Source organism: Miniopterus natalensis, chromosome 2 (genome assembly GCF_054644295.1).
Source record: "Miniopterus natalensis isolate mMinNat1 chromosome 2, mMinNat1.hap1, whole genome shotgun sequence".
Taxonomy (NCBI): Eukaryota; Metazoa; Chordata; class Mammalia; order Chiroptera; family Miniopteridae; genus Miniopterus; species Miniopterus natalensis.
In genome coordinates this window covers 22,472,444-22,486,181 of record NC_142082.1, presented here as the reverse complement: position 1 = coordinate 22,486,181, position 13,738 = coordinate 22,472,444, and the positions used below count along the sequence as shown (strand labels likewise).

Genomic DNA, 13,738 nt, shown 5'->3' with positions numbered 1-13,738 from the left:
AATCAGGAGCCTTGGAAGCAAGTTTGAGTTGTGAATTTTTAAGTAATATGTGATAATGGAAGATGACTAGGTGAAGCAGAAAGCCATTCTGTCTCCATGTGGTTCTCCCCCTCTTTCACAGCAGGACATCTGAAATAGAGGTTTGCCTTGTTTGTATCCCCCCAAAGAGAAGGCTGGCCTGAATTTCCACTTTAGACCAGTTCTTTGAGTGCCAAGAGATTGTTTCAGCAAAAAACTAATCTGCAGATAGGTCTGTCCCCACACAATGCCTGCCATTGGGGGCAAGGGCTTTAATTAAAATGGAAGAGTTGGTAATTTTTGGCCTATCTGGGAAGCTTAAAGCTGATGTGGTTTGAAGGAAAGTAATGACTTTTGCTTAAAATGCAAATATTAATGCAAGAAAGAGCTGGGAATGACTCTCAGTGCAATTGAAAGATTATAATTTCTTTTTCATGCCTTTTCTTAAAATAATTGCCCTTTTCCCCTTCGAAACTCTCTAATATATATATCTAACATGCAGGATATATTTTTTTCTTTAAAGTTTCTTGCAGTTGGCAGTATGTCTGTCTTTAAAAATTCGTAGAAGCAGTGCAAATTTTAGGTATAAATAAGTCTTTGAAAAAGTCATAAAGATTTGTTGTCGTATGTGTTTGTATGGCATAAACCAGTTTCAGAAATAGCTTCCTTCCAGGCCTTCTCAGTTTGGTCTCAATTCAGATACAGAAAACAAACGTGTCCTCATTGGGAAAAGTACACATTTTTTGCCCTGGCCCTTTTGTATCTACCAAAATAAAGTTTTAAAATTTGAATTAACATGCATTGCTCTTGGGTTAAGGATGCTTATCTAATTACCAAGTATTGCGATAAAAAATATATGCGTTTTGAATGTTGATAAGACATTTACAAGGGTAGATGGAAATGTGGTCAATTATACCAGTACATGTGAAAAGCATTCCCAATCATTGATATTTTTTACTAATTACAATCATTGTGAGTGAAAAGTATAATGAGTTATGATGGCTTGAGCATTACAAAGTTGTTATTTTTATATTAAAAGCAAATGTATAGAAGGAAAAAATGAAAACTACCCATATTTCCTCTACCTTAATAAATCATGCTCCCCCCACCTCTTATTGATATACTAATGATTTTTTATATAATTGCTCATATATAATATGGGCAGTTTTGAGTTTAGCATTTGTCATTCAACATTCACTATTTAGAAAGAACTACTTTTTTCAGTTTCCAGTTGAATATTAGAGCATTCCGTGGGTGCTTGTCGACTATGTAGCTGTCTCCCATTATTTTTGTTTCTTTTTAGATAATATTGGGATGAACATCTTTGCTCAAATTAATTTTAACTTTCTGTGGGGAAGGTTTTGTTTTTAGAATAATTTGAAGGAAGTGAGATTACTTTGCCAAATGTCAAGCAATTCAGGTAGTTAAGGGGTCTAGAGCAGCCAGACGAAGGAAGACACTGTAGGTGACTCAGAGTGTCCTGTCTTGAGAAAGAGGTGTGTGCCAGGGAGAAAAGAGAGGGCTCACAGGCAGATCTGCACCCTGCTGTGAATGGTGTTGACACCCAGGCTGAGGCTGGGCAAGGTGTTGAATGGTATTGAAGATACCTCAGCACTGTTGAATGGTGGTGTTGAATGGTGTTGATGACAGCCCTACACTGAGGCTGGGCAAGGTGCTGAGCACCCTGAAACATTCTGCTGGGAAACTCTTTACCTTTGTTAACCAACATCCTTAGGAAGTGGTTTTGGATTTGAATCAGATGAGCTGGGAGGGTGACTCCACACTCCTCTCATTGTCTTTGGAGTTTTTACTTCCAGCTCAAAGTGGGTTGGCTCGTAGGTGGGAAGGCATTGGATCCAGCCCAGGCAGCCTGGAAAAAGCAGCGGAAGGGAAAAAAGATGACCAGATAAAAGGTACACACCTCTGCTACTGTCCAAAAGCAAATAGTGTTTGCCAAGGCTCTGTTTCTCTTCTCCCACACACAAGGGCAAAGGCAGTGCCTGTAGAGGAGTCAGTTGTCTTCCCATCAAAGTTGGAGCTGGGGGAGCTGAAGGAGAAAAAACAGCCTTTAATGGACAACATTTGGTAATATTCCTTAAACCCCAGCGTCTCTCCTCACAGCATGGCTTCGCAGCAGTTTACAATTTATTTCTATTTCTTTTCAGTTAACAAGTTCTTACTAGTTTATCAAACTTCAATTAAGTAACCCAGTGAACTCTGCCTTTGCCGGAAAGAGTCTTTATGAAATAAGAGTAATATTTTAGGAAAGAGAAAAGAAAACAACCACCACAAAATAGGCCATTTAATGAGATTTCCAATTTTGCCACAATTTTGTTCTCTGGGAATCTAGGTCTTTGAGTAGATTGATGATGTGGGAACTGTGATAAGAAGTTTTTCTATGGTAACAAATGAAAAATTGAAAACCTACTTCAGCCATATTTGAGTTCTCACTGTTATCACTTCGCCTTTTCACCAATTACCTGTCTGTTGTGCTTTTTACCAGCCTAGGCTCTGTGGCCACATTTCAGCACCTTGCAGGTTTTTCTGATGTTCTCTTTTATTTTTTTGACTAAAGCAGTATATTCCTAATATTACCACTATCCCTTCCCACAAAAAGCAAACAGAACTGTAGAAAATGTATACAGATTTTAGTAAACATATTTATCTGCACAAAGAACAAATACTAGTTTGCACTGAATAGTTCTCAAAAACATGGAAGCTGAATGATGGTGTTAAAATCATATGACATATGTTCATATAGGTCTCTGTTTCTCTGTCCCACTCTAATCTTCCAGATAAACCCTACTTTAAAATTACTATGCACCCTAGAAATAGGTACAAATGTATTATAAAATCACACTTCAATGCTTCTACAGGTCTGTAATATTTTTCATGTTCCAATAGCACTTTTAAACCCATTTAAAGGCCTTAAAAGTGTTCAGGGATGGTTTAGAAGCACAGCCTTCTTGCTGTAGGCACATAAAAAAAGAATTAAAAAAATGATAAGTGAGGAAAACCAGACAGGAAGGATTTACAGTATATCCTGTAAACAAGATGCAATTTGCTGTGTGGCTAATCAATGAAGACAAACCATCATTCAGTAGATTGGCTAGAACTCAACTGTAAGTAAGGGAAAAGTGGAGTGAGGCCTGGAAAACAAGAAAGAGTTTCTGAGTAAAAGAAGGGGATAGAGGATTAATTAGGTAGAAGTGGATTCAAGGCAAATTCACATTATAGATTCTACATATAAGTGGGATCTAATGAACAAAATAAACTGATGAACAAAATAGATTCGTAGACATAGAAGCATGGAACAGACCGAGGAATCTCAGAGGGAAGGGGGGAGATGTGGGGAGGGAAGAGATTAACTAAAGACTTTATATGCATATAGGCATAGCCCTTTGACACAGACAGTAGTGCGTGAAGGCCTGGTGTGTGTGGGGGAGCGGGGTGGGAGGCCAGTGGGGGGAAATGAGGATATCTGTAATACTTTCAAAAATAAAGACAAAGTAGAAAAAAAATCACATTATAGAAACTATGGTAGAACCAAAGATAGGGATTGGTGCAGTCGGTGCTGAGAAATCTTTATTAAGCATTATGTAGATTGCAGTTTTTCAATGCATTGTCTTATTTGATTCTCATGGCAAACCTAATAAATATTATTGTACTCATTTTGTACATGGAGACAGTGAGACTCATTTTGGCTGTAAACAAATTAGAGTAAGTGACATGTTCAATATCATACAATTAGAAAGTGGTAAACAGCCAGAAGTGGGGTTTTGAACTTCTGACAACAGTCATGCACAGCTTAACAATGGGGCTACATTCTGAGAAATGTGTCCTTAGGTGATTCCAGTGTTGTGCAAACATCATAGAGTAAGTTTATGCAAACCTAGGTGGTATATAGCCTACTACACATGTAGGCTCTATGGTATAGCGTATTGCTCCTGGGCTACAAGCCTGTATAATAGCATGTTACTGTAACAAAACTACACAAGATTAAATGAAGCACGAGAGACAATGATGCAAGCAAGAGATTAGTTAAATATGAGACACATGAGGCTGCTGCTGGCATAATACAGTATGCTCTTTTACAGGAAACTTCTATTTTTATGTGTAGAAATAGTACACTTTAACAGTAAAAAGTATAGTATAGTAAATGCATAAACAAGTAACATGGTTGTTTATTATCATGACCAAGTATTATGTACTGTACATAATTGCATGTGGTATGCTTTTATACGGTGGCAGTGCAGTAGCTTTGTTTACACCAGCATCACCATAGACACGAGTAATGCATTGCCCTACAACATTACCATGGCTGTGATGTCACTGGGTGACAGGAATTTTTCAGCTCTTTTATAATCTTATGGGACCACCATTGTATATGCTGTCTGTCTTGACTGTATTTTATTACTGCTCTTTTCACTTTACTCCCCTGCCTCAGGTAGCAACTTGGAAGTCAGACCTTCAGTTTTCTTTAAAGGCGAGGGGAGTTTGGGTGGAGCCTCAGTTGAGTAAAGGAATAGAGGAAAGGTGGAACTACTCCTGTTTGTGGACTAGTCAGCAGGCAGAAATCCATAGTCCTGCTAATCCTGCAGGAGGTGGGGCTTTATTTGTTCAATGGGTATGCTACAGAGGGAGTTTGGGCTCTGACCAGTCCTAGAAGAACAGATGATATTTTTTGTTTGCTCATGATATCTGACATTGGAAATCTCTTTTGATAGCTTATTACTGAGGCTCAGGTATGAGAACCTAGGAAATGGCTTCTGTTGGAGATGCTGTGGTGCCTGATTCCTGGGGGGTGAGGGGCACAGAGCATGGCTCCAAGCTCCTTAGGGCAGAGCAGGAGGAGCGAGAGAGAAAGTGGAGAGCCTAGCTTTTCATCACAGTTGATCCGTGTATTATTGCCTCTGCTGACCTGTCTTACTCTTGAGGACAATTAAATATATTATCCACTCCAAGTTAAAAGACCCCAGTGCTCTTACCTTTCTTCATTAGGTGTGTTTTCTAATCCTCAGATTATATTGGCTTTATGACCTTGGGCAGGTCATTTATCAGTTTTTCCCACGTAAGTCACAGGAGTGTGCAGAAGTGTTTTCTAATGTAAGCCCTTATTGGCATTTGCAGTCACTGGCTGTGTTTCCAAGAATTTAAAATGCCTTCTCTTTCTCAGTATCTGGTTTTGCTTTTCCTTCCCAGAGTCGAAAACATGCGAGCAAAGTCCGACTGTATTACATGCTTCACCCCAGGGATGGTGGGTGTCCTGCTAAGAGGCTCCGGTCAGAAAATGTGAGTACCTGGCACCATGTGATACCCTTGGACAATTTGTTGTGTTTGCTAAGAACTTTGCAGATCAAGAGATTGTAGCCACATCCAGCTTAGTGGGAAAGCTGAGTGACTGGAAACAGTTCTCATTAAATATTGTAGAAAATATTACATGTAAGCAAGTCTTTTTTTCTTTTTCCAGCCAGAACTCACCAGTGTGGTATTAGAGGACTTTTTGATGATACTGCTTTGGGACTGCACAGGGGACGAATGCACAGAGGTGCAGGGACAGAGAGGGCTGGATGAGAGTAGAAAGGAGCCCTCAGAAGACAGAGCAGGGAAGACATGACCTAAGGGACAAACCTGCCAGAAATAGCAGATACTTTGCTTTTTACATATTTTATTTTTTCTTTGGTATGTAAAACAGAATGCCAGTTTGCTCATTTATAATGAGGACTGTATGCATCTTGCAAATGAAAATACTCAGGGTTTTTGATCAGCACCCTCTCTCCTGGAAGGAACATTTCCTTGGGAAGACAATGCTAATTAGAAAGTTGCTTTGAAGGTGTAAAGACAGAACAAAGGGCTTATTTCAGCCAGGTCAAGGCAAAGACTGATGAAATAAATATTCCTAGCGGGCTTACTTTTCCTAGTAAGTGGAATCTTATTTTTTATTTGAGCTGCTTTTTAACATTAAAGTATAGTTGACATACCATATTATATGAGTTTCAGGTATATAACGTAGTGATTCAACATTTATAGATCTTACAATATGTGAGATACACTAGTTTAGTAACCATCTGTCACTATGCAAAGTTATCGCACGATTATTGACTATAGTCCCTTCACCTTTTTCACCCACCCCTCTTCTCTCTCCCCTCTGGCAACCATCAGTTTGTTCTTTGTCTCTATGAGTCTTTTTGTTTGTTCATTTGTTTTGATTTCTTAAGAAACATTCTACTTATTAGTGAAATCATATGGTATTTGCCTTTCTCTGACTTATTTCACTTAACATAATACCCTCTAGGCCCAGCCATGTTGTTATAAATGGCAGGACTTCATTATTTTTATTGCTGAGTAATAGTCCATTGTATATGTGCACCACATTTCCCTTATCCATTCACCTACTGATGGACACCTAGGTTGCTTTCATATTTTAGCTATTACTAATAATGCTGCAATGAACATAGGTGTGTATGTATCTTTTCAAACTAGTGTTTTCATTTTCTTTAGATAAATACCCAGATGTGGAATTGCTGGGTCATATGGTAGTTCTATTTTTAGTTTTTATGAGGCATCTTCATACTGTTTTCCATAGTGGCTGCACCAATTTGCAGTCCCACCAACAATGAGTAGCATTTTCATAGCCATGATAAACACTGAGGATTAAACACAGAAATTCCTTACCCTCTGAGTTCTGAGGAGGCTGCAGACATAGAATTTATACCCTACACTATCACTTAGGCTTGTGATCCTATTCTTCTTTCCTGCCACATAGATGCCGGTCTTCTTATCTTTATTAATAATTAAACATAATCATTGAAGAAGCTTGACAAAAGCTGTACTTGTATATTCCTCACAAGAAAGAAAAGAGAGAGCAAGAGAACAGCATATGATCAAAGGTAGTGAGCATCAGGGCCGGTGTTGCTGATGAATTCCAAGCATGCCTGTTAGCATCACAAAGTGCACTGCTCATGCACAGACTAATCTGGAATACTGTGGAGTTTTCTTTTCTGCCTCAGTGAAGCAGCATTTAGAGTTGGAGACAAAGGACGCCAAACAACTTAGCAAGTGCTGATTAGTGGGATTGAGTCTAGTTCTGCCAGTGCTCAGCTTTATGACCTTGGACAAATAATTGAGCTCTGTGAGCCTCAGTTTCCTCAATACTGCTATAATAATCATACTTCCCTCACTGGGCCTTTGTGAATATGAAATTAAAGAATAGGTAATGAGGTGCATTGTTAAATGCCAGGCACTGAAGAAAAGAGAGATAAGACACAGACTTGTTTAAAAGAAACTCATAATATAGAGAGGGAGATTAACATTGTATAAAAATTAGCTATAGGTGTCTATTAACATCCTTCACAAAGTCCCATGGAAACAAGGAGCAAGTGGTTATTCCAGGGCAGTCTGATCAGGGAAGGTGTTACTCAGGAGCTGGCATTTGAGTTGGGGTCTTTGGGATTGAATGGGTTGTACCGGATGGAGGCGGTGGGAGTGAGAAAGGAAAGCAGGTGCATTCTAACAAAGGGACTTATTAAAGCACAGGAGAGTCAGCCTAAGCCAGCTCTGTGTTCTCTCAGTACTTTAGCTACACTGGAGTCATGCTTTCCATCAGGTATCTATTAGAAGAGAGACAGAATTAGTTTTGTTTTTTTCCTTCAAAATTATCCAGCAAGGGTGCCTGTATTGCTTCATTCAATAGCCATTTAGTGTCTTACTCCAATAGTCAGAAACATTGGGTTCAGGGACACTTGACATTTGGCTCTTGAACACAGATCACTTTCTGTCCACTCAAGTTCTGATCATTAATGTTATATCTGAGCTCTTAGGAAGGGCATGGCCAGGCAGACAGAAAGGGGGCCTTGGGGCTCAGGCTAGTGCTCCTCCCAAGCATGGTCTTGCCACTCTGGTCAGACCCATGATTTACCCCATTCAGCCTCTGGTTCTGCCAGGAATCTTGAGGTCAGTTTATGCAGTGGAAGATCTTTGGATTTTAGAGCAAGAAGTATTTGCAAGGATTTGAGGACTTTTTCCTTTGATGTATCTGGGTTTTGAAAACTTGGATCTACCATTGATTTATTATTAAATCTTTTTTCTATAACTTATTAATCATGGTGCTAAAGCAAATCAGTAAACAGAAAAAGCAACACAATGATCTTACTTTTGAAAGAGATGGTTGGTACTTTTATTAGGCTATGTGTACATTTCATAGGTGAATATATCCTTTCCACTAAGCATTTTGATATATTGGATAAAGTGCAGAGGCCACCCTCTTTCCCTCTGCAGGGCTCTGAGAGTTAGTGTTGGTAATTATTTGGACCAACTTTATTTCTTACAGATTCATACCCAAGTGTTGAGAGACTGAAAACACAAATGGATAATGGCAAGGCCATATATAAAAATAGAACTTTGTCCAGAAAAGCAAGCCATTAACATACAGTAACCAGCCCAGGAAGTATGACCAGTGTCTTTAGTAACAATCCAGGAAGCCAAACAATAACCCTAGTGACAGTAGTTCCCAAATGGACAGGGCTGGATTACTACCTTTTAGCTTCCCTAAATTTTGTCCCTGCTTCGAACTTAGGACCAATCAGAAAAAGCCACATATGCATCCTAAACAATCACATAGCATGCCGTCTTCTGGTTAACCCACCTACAGCTTCCCCAAGCCAACAGCCTCCACTCAGGGCACACCGAAACCTCCCCTTTTCCCATGATAAAGCTTAGCCACTTCTGCTTGCCTTTGAGTGTTCTTCAAATACGAGCTATGGTGGCTGATTCCTTGCTACGGCAAGCTTTGAATAAATACTCTTTTCTTGTGTTCGTTTGGTTGGTCTTTATCTATTTCCACAGGGTTGTAAAATGGGATAACAATAATATCTAATGTACAAGTTTGTCATAAGGCCTAACTGAGGTAACTAATTTATTTAGCACTCTGTTTTCAAAGTGCTTTCTGCATTATTATTATTATTATTGGCAATCCTCTTTCCACCAGCACCCTGTGTTCCTGGAGGGGTGTAACACTTTCTTCCATCTGCTTCTCTATTCTGGCCCGTGCTCCCACCTGCCCTGCGTACCGGGGCTTGCGTCCTAGAGTTACCTGATTGAGAGCAGTTTCCCGGCTGCCTCAAATTCCCAACGAAGTGAGTGGTTTCTAAAAAGAGAGAAAACTTGTTGCTGACCTTGCAAACCCTGACCTCAAGTGAACCACGGGCCCTCAGTGGTCCCTGAAATTGATGGGGCTAGTGAGCAATGGCAGCGATGTCCTTCCCGCCCCCGTTCTTAGCCCTGGAACACATAGTAACTGCAAATGTACATGCAGATGAAGGGAAGGGCCTATTATTAGTGCTAAGTTCTATTGTCATTTCTACTCCAGGTCACTTGACCTGTTTGCTGTTACTGTTGTTTAAAACCTTGGATTTATTTTTGTCTCCTGTCCTGGCATTTCAGACTTTTAAAATTCCCCCTTCGCATGCTTTTACTTATTAGAATTCTCCTTTGGGTTTTCTATTTTTCCCCTCCGAAATTTTAGAGCAGGACATTTTCCCCCTGATGCCACAGAGTAAAATTACATGTGAAATAAATTGTTATAGTTGATTGCTTTAGAGCAACTTTCAGTAATCCCCTGAACGTTTGAGCCAAAGAAGGACTTTAGAAATCCTCCAGTGCATTGAGAATCTGTTTTTCACCAATGGCCCTTTTTAGTATCTTCTTACTCATGGGTCACATTCTTTGAAAAAAATCGTCTGTTTGGGAAATAGCACTTTAAGTAAAAAGGTGATTTAGGTTTACTTTTATTTTTGTTCTGAAAAGATAACTAACTGCCAATTCAAATCTCCAGTCAGTATTAAGTAAATAGTGTTTTTACATGGAGTTAATATAATTCCTTGTAAGTGGAGAAACTTGACATTTGGTTAGTCTGAACAGGCTTATCAGGCCTAAATATTTACCTGATTTCCCTCCGGCCTGAAGTATTCAGTATAGCTTGAGAACCTGCAATATTACTTTGACAGATACCTAAACATCCCTGATTTCAGGTTGGAAGGACTCAATTTAATCCAACTCCCTTCTTATTACAAAGGTGAAAATAAGGCCCAAATTGGTAAGGCCTGAGATAAAGATTCTCCCCACTTCCCTAAACCCTATTCCCAGGCTTCTTCCACATATCGTGAAAATGTGTCTTATTTTTAGGCACTGAAGCCGTCGCTGGGTCCAGAGCCTGAGAGCACTGTTGTTCTGGGGCAAAGTAATAATAGTAGCTGTCACTTATCACGCACTTCCCTAAATTCTAAATGCTTACATACATTAACATATTTAATTCTTCCAACTTTTATACAAGGTAATCCTTAGAGATGCAACCTGAAATAGAGAGATTAAGTAACTTGAAATAGAGAGATTAAGTAGAGAGACAAGGCTGGGAAAATATAAAAGAAACAAAAGAAAATTTATTCTGGGACTGCAAACTAGCTCACCACGTCACTTCATGAAACAGGTAGTAAGCACCTACTAAGTGCTGGGGGTAGAAAGATCAAAAGATATGGAACCTTCTTGAACAGAAATCAGGATGGGAGTGTTGTCTTTTAATACATTGTGATAAGTTTTCCTGTAGACATAGGCTTGGGCTACCATCTGGGTGCAGGTGAGGGGTCCCAAGCCTCTCCTGGTAGGATGGGACAGGACAAGGTTTCCTAGAGAAAGTGACATTGAGCTGAGTCTTGAAGGACAGATGTGGGTGAGCCAAATGAAAAACAGTGGGAAAGGGCTCTTCTGAGTGTGGCGTTGGCATGAGTAATGCCTTTAGGGAAATAAAATTCAAAGGTATTTCTAAAATATAATACCTTTGAATTAGTGTGGGTGACTGTGTTAGTTTCCTGGGGCTACTATAACAAATTACTACAAACTGGGGACTTAAAATCACAGAAATTTATTCTCTCACAGTTCTAGAGCTACAAGTCTGAAATCAAGGTGTAGGCAGGACCTCCCCCTGGAGACTCTGGTTGGAAATCAGGGCCATGCTTCTTTCCTCGCTCCTGGTGGTCACTGGCAGTCCTTGGCAAAACTTGGCCTACAGCTGCAACACACCAGCCTGCCTTCACATGGCCTTCTGTGTGTTCTCCCCTCTTCATCTAAGGATGCCAGCCATTGGATTTAAGGCCCACTACAATCCACTATGACCTTGTCATAACTAATCTGCAAAGACCCTATTTCCAAATAAGGTCCCATGTCTGAGGTGGACAGAAATTTTAAAGGGACAGTATTTACCCAGCACAGAAGTGAAGACAAAAATTGAGGTTGGGATGTTGGACAAGGGTTCAGACCTGTATTGTGCATAATATTGACATTTACTTTGCCAAACTTTGTTGAATTTACAGGTACTTCTCAAAGATAGATGCATTTACCCACAAATGCTGTGTGTTTTGGCTTCCAGCTGTGCATTTAGAGCTGAAAGTGAAGATTCTGGCCCTGGCTGTGCTACAGTCGTTTTTACCACTGTCTTTTGGATTTTCTAAACCTTAATTGCCATGGTTTTAATCAGGATCTCTAGTCACTGTCCTGCCTGTCTCTCTGAGTTGTGAAGGGGCTCAAGAAAAGCTTCCTGTGTGAAGCTGCTTTATAAACTGTAAAGCGTATGTAAAGCGCTGTTTCACTGAACTTTTTATCCTTTGTATGTTGGCTCCATTCTTTGGTCTCCACAGTGCTGAATACGATTTCCATAGCCCTGCTAGGTGCAGGCTTGCTGCTCTCACCTTGAAGACCTGAAAAGCAAGTAGTAAATAGGCATGAGTTAGTATTTATTTATGTCTCTTAAGTCAGGAGTCAGAAGGTAGCCCCTGGCCAAATGCCACCACTACCTGTTTTTGTAAGGTTTACAGGCTAAGAATGGATTTTACACTTTTAAATGTCTAGGGGAAAAGATCAAAAGAAGAAAAATATACTGTGATGCATCAATTACATGAAATTCAAATTTTAATGTCCATAAATAAAGTCCTATTGGAACATAGCCACACACATTCTTTTACGTATTGTCTGGGCTCCTTTCTCCGCAAGAGCAGAGCTGAGTAGTGGCAGCAGAGACTGTATGTCTCTCCAAGCCCAAAATACAGGGTGGGCAAAAGTAAGTTTGTAGTTGTGGGCACCCGAAACAGAGTATATTCTTGTCTTATTATTTATGAAGTATTGCATTATTTATTTGCATTACAACTGTAAGCCTACTTTTGCCCACGCCTGTATTTATTCTCCAAGTAAAATGCTGACTCCTGTGTGAAGTGGGTGACGGTGGTGAAGGAAGAGAAAGCATTGTCACTCCTGTAGGCCTGAGTCTCCTTGCTCACAAGGATGACCCCTTCAGGACATTCCGGACTCTAAAGCTGCCTTGTCCACTGTTGCTTGTGAGGTTTAATTTATGAGTGTCCGGCAGGTTGAAGGTTTTGCTCAATAGGCAGCATCATTGCAAACCCCTGAGCTGGAATTGGCATCATTGATTTCTGCTTTGTTTCTTTAGATGCAGATGGTTTGAAATTTATGAACAGGTTATGTTGTAAGAATCTGCCTGAAGCCTGCAAAACTGTGGGAGCAACGAGGATATTTTGTTTCTTCCACAACCTATACATCAAATTCAACTTACGGTAACTGAAAGTCCTGAGTTTTCTGGGACAGCAGTGATTTAGAATATTCTTTCTTGTCACTACACATCAGTAATATCTCCTGGAAAGGCTAATATCTTCTCTCCAAACTCTACCCAAAAGTGGAATAAAAACCTTTGTTAAACAGATATACCATTAATAATCTAAATGAAGAAAACAGAGCTCTCATTGATTCATTGTGCCGTCCGGCACTTCAGCTGTAAGTGACTTTCTATCATGATTCTTTGATCACTGAAATCCCTGTTGCCTCCATCCTGTCCTCTATAACTCCATTATTCTATTGATGACACATCATTGGGTATATTCTCTTGTTTGCAGGCCACTTATTAAGCCCTCTTTATATGTCAGGCCATATATTAAGTACTTGGTAGATATTTCATTTGAATTTTACAAATCTAAGTAGGAATCTTTATTGCTTCCATTAAAAAAGATGTGAAGAATGAAGGTTGGGCCAAATATCTTATCCAAAATCGCACACCTTGTGATAGATCCAAGAGTCAAACAGGAATAGAGTTTGTCTCTAGAGCCTGAGCTCTGTATTACTATGCATTCTTCACTCATTTATTCTTTTTGTAAGAAATAGTAATTGATTGCCTTCTGTCAGAGTCAGGTACTGTGGTGGTTGCTGAGAGTTTAATGGTGAATGAAACAGATACAGTTTCTGTTTACAAGTGTTTACAGGGTAGTGGGAAATATGGACATTATTTTTTTAAGGATCATACAAATATACAAATAAAGGAAAGGAATGGAAAAGCATAGGAATGAGGAATCATAAGGTCTTTGGGGTCAGAGAAGGCTTTTGAACAAGTGACGCTTGAGCTGTGTCTGAAGATGAGTAACGATTAAGGAGGTAAGGGGAGATAAGGATCCAGGCAGAGGGAACAGCATGTGCGAAGTCTCTGCAGTCAGGGAAATCACGGCACACTTAGGAATATAAAGAAAGATGGCATGGCTGGTGTTCAGAGTAGAAGCAGACAGTGAGTGGATTAATGGAAAAAGGAGTAGAGGTGAAATGTCAAATGTCAGGCTTCTAATGGTTCACTGAAAGAGCATGGCCTCTGATGAGGGTCATGGAAGCAGTGAAA

At 39.8% G+C, this 13,738-nt stretch overlaps 1 protein-coding gene across 1 annotated transcript in view; it reads left to right on the top strand.

Annotated features, from left to right (window-relative positions):
- Nucleotides 1-13,738, top strand: part of ZMAT4 (zinc finger matrin-type 4) — a 303,247-nt gene that overhangs the window by 106,288 nt on the left and 183,221 nt on the right. The window contains exon 3 of the mRNA XM_016195630.2: nucleotides 5,221-5,310. Coding sequence (XP_016051116.1) covers nucleotides 5,221-5,310 — 90 coding nt within the window. The remainder of the gene's footprint in view (nucleotides 1-5,220; nucleotides 5,311-13,738) is intronic.